Source organism: Sceloporus undulatus, chromosome 3 (genome assembly GCF_019175285.1).
Source record: "Sceloporus undulatus isolate JIND9_A2432 ecotype Alabama chromosome 3, SceUnd_v1.1, whole genome shotgun sequence".
Classification (NCBI taxonomy): Eukaryota; Metazoa; Chordata; class Lepidosauria; order Squamata; family Phrynosomatidae; genus Sceloporus; species Sceloporus undulatus.
This window is the reverse complement of record NC_056524.1, coordinates 36,310,794-36,318,334: the sequence shown is the minus strand read 5'-3', so window position 1 is coordinate 36,318,334 and position 7,541 is coordinate 36,310,794. Positions and strand designations below refer to the sequence as shown.

At 42.3% G+C, this 7,541-nt stretch overlaps 1 protein-coding gene across 1 annotated transcript in view; it reads left to right on the top strand.

Annotated features, from left to right (window-relative positions):
* DCLK1 (doublecortin like kinase 1) overlaps positions 1-7,541 on the top strand; it is a 340,507-nt gene that overhangs the window by 16,305 nt on the left and 316,661 nt on the right. The window contains exon 2 of the mRNA XM_042457105.1: positions 1,231-1,619. Within this exon, the coding sequence (XP_042313039.1) occupies positions 1,244-1,619 (376 nt within the window). The 5' untranslated portion in view covers positions 1,231-1,243. The remainder of the gene's footprint in view (positions 1-1,230; positions 1,620-7,541) is intronic.

Below are 7,541 nucleotides of genomic sequence, written 5' to 3'. Positions count from 1 at the left end.
CCAATTCTGCCCTGGCCCCTTCAAGGCACCCTTCCCCTGGCTCCTTCTTCCTCCTCTGCCCCAATTCTGCCCTGGCCCCTTCAAGGCACCCTTCCCCTGGCTCCTTCTTCCTCCTCTGCCCCAATTCTGCCCTGGCCCCTTCAAGGCACCCTTCCTCCAGCTCCTTCCTCCTCCTCCTCTCCTCCCCTCCTCCTCCTCAGGATGGCTGGCGTGCGCGCGTGCATGCGGAGGGAAGATGGGCAGGCGCGCGCGCTGCTGCTGGCCCCTGCTGAGGCCTGGGCGGCGCGCGCCGAGGAGCCCGTCCTCGTTGGGCAGCTGGCCAATGGCTGGATGGCCAAAGCAAGGGATGAACTCCTGTTTTGGAGCTCCATGCGCGCGCGCAGGTGGGCAAGCCCTGATGAGGTGGCGGCGGTGCTGCCATTCAAAGTGGGCTGGGAAATTTACTTTTTGGGGAGTTGTAGTTACTTCTCCAAAAAAAATATAGTCAATTCCCAGCGCGCGTGGGTGGGCAAGCCCTGACGAGGTGGCGCCGGCGCTTCTGCCGCCGGGGAGGAGGAGGAAGGCGGAGCCGGAGGAGGAGGTGGGTTGGCGCTGCCCAGCCCACCATGAGGAGGAGGAGGAGGTGGGTTGGCGCAGCAGCCAGCCGCATTAGCGGCAGCGACTATGGCCACAGGAGGAGCGGATCCCGAACCGGGAACAAGACGTGGGGGCCCCCAAACCGGACCGTGACCGTGAGGGGCCCCCCAAAAGCGTGATTGTCATGGGGGCCGCCGGGTTATGGCATCCCTAGCTGCATAGCATGATATGGTCATGCAGTGCAACTCAAGGGTCTTTACAAGAAGTTGTGGGGAGGATATATTGCTCAGTAAAGTGTAGGCCCACATGTGGATATTTATACTATGCAGAGGTGATATTGGATTGTTTCTATGTTGTATGTTTATATTTAAAAATAAGAAAAAGAGAATACTAGTTGTTAAATTATAGTTAAATATAAGAGGAACCTTTCCTCCCTGAATGTTATGTAAAATATTTGTCTTAGGCTAGCTGACTGTTTCTCTCTCTCACCTTTTGTAAGCAAAATCTTCAGATATCATCAAAAGAGAAGAACGAATGCTGACTGGTTGTTAGAAGAGCACTTGATTTTCACCATTTAATATTGTAGCTGCATAATTACAGCATACAGTATAATGATCAGCTTTTGCTATGTCTCTTCTTTCCCTCTTTTTCCAGATTAACATTCAAGATGTCCTTTGGGAGAGATATGGAGCTGGAACACTTTGATGAGCGTGATAAAGCACAGCGGTACAGCCGTGGGTCACGGGTGAATGGCCTGCCTAGCCCAACCCATAGTGCTCATTGCAGCTTCTACCGAACCCGCACCCTACAGACCCTCAGTTCTGAGAAGAAAGCTAAGAAAGTCCGCTTCTATCGCAATGGTGACCGGTATTTCAAAGGGATTGTGTATGCCATATCTCCTGATCGGTTTAGGTCTTTCGAGGCCCTGCTGGCTGATCTGACCCGAACTCTCTCTGATAATGTCAATCTGCCCCAGGGTGTGAGAACAATCTACACAATTGATGGAGCAAAAAAGATTACCACCTTAGACCAACTAGTGGAAGGTCAGTAATAAGAGAAGATAAATGGGATCTCTAACAAAATGTTGCAGTTTGACTGCCAGCCATGTACTGCTTCATGATATTCTATTTTATTCAGTTCCCCTCCTCAGCATCCTTTTCAATCTCTTATCCCCCTCACCAGCAGTCAGCACAGTATACTTAAGAGTATATCGTTGGCCCACCACAGTTGCAGCTTTGACATTTGCAGATGTGATTATTTGTGGATTTGATAAATAAGTTCTCTCTTGGAATCTCTAGGTCCGCCAGTGCAACTCTGCCAAAAGTTGACAATAGTTGAGCTGGAAGACCAAGAGATTATTAGAGTAAACACTTCTCATGATTCTGTGGTCAACTTCTGGCAAATGTTGACTACAGAGTTGTGCTGGCAAACCTAGAGATTCCTAGACAGTTGTTCTTGCAGGTAAAAAAAAATAAAGTTTTTTATTTGCAGTTTTTCTACTTTCACAGGGGCCCTGTGCTCTTAAACTCAGCAAATGTGAAGGGACCACTGTATATACAGTATACTGTATAGTTCTACCAGTATGTTACCATTTGATCTTCTATGGCTACATTCTATAGAATCCTGGGATTTGTAAATTGGTTGTCTCTTTAGAATTCTCTGCTATAGGGCTCTAGGCATCTCTGCTGAATTATAGCTACCAGAGCTCTCTATTACATGCCTCACTAAACTACACCAGACAAAGAATGATCAGTGTGCCATTGGTGTAGCTTTTATGGATTGTGGGTGGCTGGTGTGCTGATTTAGTGCATGCTCCTCACCCCACCCCAATATAACAGAAGTGTTTTCAAACTTTAGGTTGCTGGCTTTCATGTTGGTATGCACAAATACAGAGGGTATTGCATTGGATCAAAGCCTTTGGCTGGAGTCTCATACACTCTTCCATGTATTAACTCTGCTGAACTCCATGAACCATGCTTTTCCATACACATATAAAGGATTGCACTGCTTGCCTACTTGTTTATTTTAAAACAGTACTTCTTAAACTATGTGATGTGGGGGACCAGCAGATTCCACACTGCACATGCAAGGAACCGGCAATGTGTTTGTGCCCATTTGCTACAGTTGTTTGTTTCTGTCCTGGAAACTTTATTGTGGACCAGCACCCAATGGCTCCATGAATCAACACTGGTCCACAGCTCCCCACTTTGATTAGCTCTGCTTTAAAATACCTCCAACCAGTGCTTTAATTTCAGGCTTAGATTTAACACAAGTATGACCAGATGTACATTCTCTGCAGTGAGTACAAAATACTGTGGCCAGAACTCTGACTGGGCCAGTTATAGGGAGCATATCACTCCTTTGTTGAAACAGTTTCTTTTCTGGGTATGGCAGGGTACTTCAGCAAGGCTTCTCCCCAGCCCAGCCACACCCGAATCCCCCTTGGTTCTTGTGTGGTTTTTTTGGAACAAAAACCAGTTCATTTCTGGGCACAATTGGAAGTGCTGGTGATGACCTGTAATATCTATATGACTTAATTGCAGACTCCATGAAAGTCCGTATTGTTGGCTGTCTGTAACAGGCCACAGAGTCCTGAGAAAATGCGCAATGTGGTATTTAAATAGTGACTGGACAACATGGGGTCACTGTCAGCCATGATGACAAGGCATTTTTCCACCAGTGCTTAGTCATGGGAAGTGACATCAGAGATGATGGTCATCAAGTGGAGTAAAGTGCTGCAAAAGTGCAAAGTCACCCTGGACAGGGACAGAGATTATTGTGACACAGGAGGAAGAGGCAGGGCCAAAAAGGCCACATGGAGCCCTGGCTATAAAAGGCAGTGTTGCCAACAAGCCTCGAAGATAATTCCCCAAACGTTTGGCCAAAACTCACCAAATCCCCACCCATATCTCACCAAATATTTATTTCAACTCTCAAAATTACCATTAAAACCAATCACCAAAATCACACCAAAGGCTCTGAAAAGTCCCCGTTTTCATGTGAAAGTCACCACATTGGCAACACTAAAAGGGGAGTGCCTCAAGTCACAGTGTGGGTTGTGGATGGTGTTGGAGTTGTAAGATAGCCTTGTACATAGTGAAACTTCTGAAGAATAAAAGCCTCAGGAAGAGACATCTGGCTAGAGTCTCTTTTGTCAGCTTTTGGAAGGGGAGAGGCATTTCTCCAGTTTGCACGCAACTGTCTGTCACTTGTGAGGTGGTGATCCTGGTGCGAAACATCAGCGTGACACATCACGCACTGCACAACCAACGCTAACAGTATCTCCCTATATGAACTTGCCAGAGTCTTAAGATCCTCAGGAGAAGGCTTTCTCTCAGTCCTGCCACCATCATAGGCTTGTTTGGTGAGAACATGGGACCTTACTCAGTTACTGTTCCCACCCCTTGAATCCCCTTCCACTGGAGGCGAGGCTACGCTGGCCCCCTTCCTGCTCTCCTTTCACCTGCTAGCAGAGAACTTCTTGTTTAAGAAGGCTGTTAATGACTAATTGTTTGCAGGGGTGCAGAGAGTGATAGCTACCCCCATTGTATGCTTTTTACTGATTTTATATTGTTAAATGTATAATTTTAAAATGGTGATATTTCAATTGTGTTTTAATTTTATTACTATGTTTTAGTTACTTTTGTTTTATTGTTTATGAGTTGCCCTGGAGCCCAAGCCAGGTGAAAGGCAACATATATAAATGAAATAAATAAGTACATATTTAAATAATGTCAGTTTTCATGCAATATTCTTAAATGTTCTTTCTGTATATAAGCAGATTAGTATCCCAGATCTTCACTAGCAGAAAAACATCCAGTTTTTCTTTTCATAATTTTTTGGGGGGTTTGGCTGTTTGTCCAACTTTTAATCTTTCACTTTATATTTCTAGCTTTCTTTAAAGTTTTAAAATTCCCTTCATCTCTGCTTAACAGATCTGTTTTTTCTCCCTTATTTTTTTTTAAAAAAACTGTTATGCATGCTTTATTACTTTGTTAATGACTGTATATGTCAGTCTTCAACAGATATTTCCAGGACAAGTATCTTGTCTACGCAGGTAAATAGATTTTCCAATTATTTAAATGCTAAAGCATTCCTTAGAGCTTTGTCTTGGCTTTATGTTCTGTTGTGTTGAGGAATATGAATTCCAGTGAATGTCTCCACTGATCCTTTTTCTTCAGTATTTAGAGCTGAGCCACAATAGCATAACACTAGCCCATGGCACTGTTGCACTAGCACCCTGTGTGTTTTTTAGTTGATTTATGTGTAGGACTGACTTGTGAACATAGAGGGAATGAGACAGTATTTATCATTGCTGCTTCTCCAGGATTTGAGGTGGATTTTCCTTCCCAATACTCCCTGATGCTGGTGCAGTGTTGAACTGCAGAATGATTTGACCTAAGTGTCTTCATCTTTTTTCAAGACTGTTTGCTATGTACTGTACCTATTATATACTATTTTATGTTGAGTCATACTATTTTTCTATCTCAGTTGGTGTTGTCTTTTCTGGCAGTCAGTGACTCTCTAATAACTAAAGTAGTTAGTGGTTTTATCCGGATTTGCTGCATGAGTTCTCTTTTGACTGGATATGGAAGGGAGTTTATATATGTAAAGTGTATTCTACCAATACATTAAGGTCCCTTTGTTGTTGTCCACTGTCCTTGAGTCAATCTCACTCATGGTGACTCTGTGGATGAGGCATTCCCAAAAGGCATTCAGTATAGCTGCTCCCACACTATGGAATGGACTCCCAGAGGAGATCCGCCTTGTTACATCCTTGGAAACTTTCAAGAAGGCGGTAAAGACTGAGCTTTTTCGCCACGCATATCCTCCTGACCTCCTATGAAGACCATTAGTATGGAACGAGAGCAGCTGACCCCGTGATTGATCAATGCTTATGTTTTATGTCCTATGTTTTTATGTTCCTATGTTTTTATGTTTTTAGCTGTGGTTTTAATCATTTTAATTGTAATTTTAACTTGCTGTGATCCCGCCTCGATCCATCGAGAGAGGTAGGAAGATAGAAATAATAATAATAATAATAATAATAATAATAATAATAATAATAATAATAATCTTCAAGCTTCTTTGTCCTCCACGCTTAGCTCTTGTAGATTCAGGCCCTTAATCTCACTACCTGAGTCTATCCATCTGGCATGTGGTCTTCGTTTCTTTTTGCTACCTTCCACCTTTCAAAGCATTATTTTCTTTTCTAATGAGTCATGCCTTCTTATGATGTGGCCTTGGTTTCCAGGGGTATTTCAGGCTTAATCTGTTCCAGGTCCCTTATCAGTAGAAATATCTATTATTTCCTTCCTCAGAATTCCTTGTTTAAGTAGTTCTGGCATGTCTTATAAGCATAAGTGTGTCAGTTCAGAATATCTCATAGGCAAGGCATGGAGAGGAATAGGAGGAGGAATAATGGAAGCCATGAGAAAGGATTATGACATTTCTATTTCTTTTCTTTTTTATTGTTCCCCAACAAAGATTGAGCATCTTGGTTATGATTCCTAAGCCATCTTCCAGTAAGCTAGTGTTCAGGAACAGATTAACTTGGCTTCTGTGGTAGAATTGCATTCTGTCATCTTTCTGACAATTTGAAGCAGTTCTTACTTTGAGTCTTTGTGAGCCCAGCATAAGAGTATGAAATGTGCCTTAAATACGAGGTTTTTAAGGTACTGCACCAGTATCATGATTCTGTTTCTTGTTGTTCATGAACATATTGCATATAATATGAATAAAGGGTTTTTGCTTCAGAAGCATTTTGTTCTGTAGGACTAATTGTAGTGGGAGCTTATGGTCTGAGAGCTGTGAGCTTCACCTTGAAATAGTATACCCACCCATTTGATGATGGTTAGTTGTAAATAATAATAATAATAATAATAATAATAATAATAATAATAATAATAATATATTTATCCCACCTCTTCCACCAGATCGAGGCAGCTTACAATCACAATAAAATAGAATATCAAATACATCATGCAGTTGTAAAACTATATCCCATTATTCCCTCTCTCCCAACATACAATAAAACTACCATTAAAACAAATCAAACAGTCAAATGAATAAACAGTCAAACAAACAGTGGTAGAGAGATGGGCCATTTTTGGGTGTTCTGCATAATAATCTGTATCCATGGGACCAAATGGGCTATTCAGGGAAGGCCTGTCGGAAGAGATCTGTCTTGACAGTCTTCTTAAAGCTGTTAGAATTATAAAACTTAGGGATTTTAATGTTGTTCTAAAATGTATGCGACTTTACCACTGTGGAGGTAATTTTGGACTGTGCTTTTACTCTTTTCCTCATGTGTGGGCCACTTTTCCAAGATATCTAAGGAGGAGACAGCATAGATACTGGCTCTTTGTGGAAAGGGACTTCTGCTTCTGCACAGAGGGTTATATGTGGGTGAAAAAATAAATTAAAAACAGCCAAGTAGCAAAACATACTATCAAGCTGTCTGGGACAGAAGCTGACATGGTTTTTGTAAACAGCTTCATATGTTTCCTGTGGCATGGCCTGGAGGCAAATGATGCATCTACCATGCTGCAGCTAAGCATATCTCAGTCGTGTCAGTGTTTGGATGGAAAACAGCTTGAGAACCTCACCCCTCTCTCTCTCTCTCTCTCTCTCTCACACATACCAATCACCCCCTATACATTCAGTGAAAAAAAGGAACGTGGGCTATATTTGTTATAAAGTATACTGTTTAATCTGTCATAGTAAAGCAACTGTTTCCTATTACTTTGAAACAGAAAAATCTACCAGCTTTAAATTGGGGGGAGGATTCTAATTTGTCTGGGATTGTTTTGTAAATGATATAGAACAGATTAAATAACATATTATGTAACAATAATATTACCTTCAGGATTTTAAATATCCTTGAAGGCCCTGTTTTCTGCCTGACCTCAACATGAAGCTAAGCAGGGTCTGTCCTGGTTAATATTTGGAGGGGAAACTGCCAG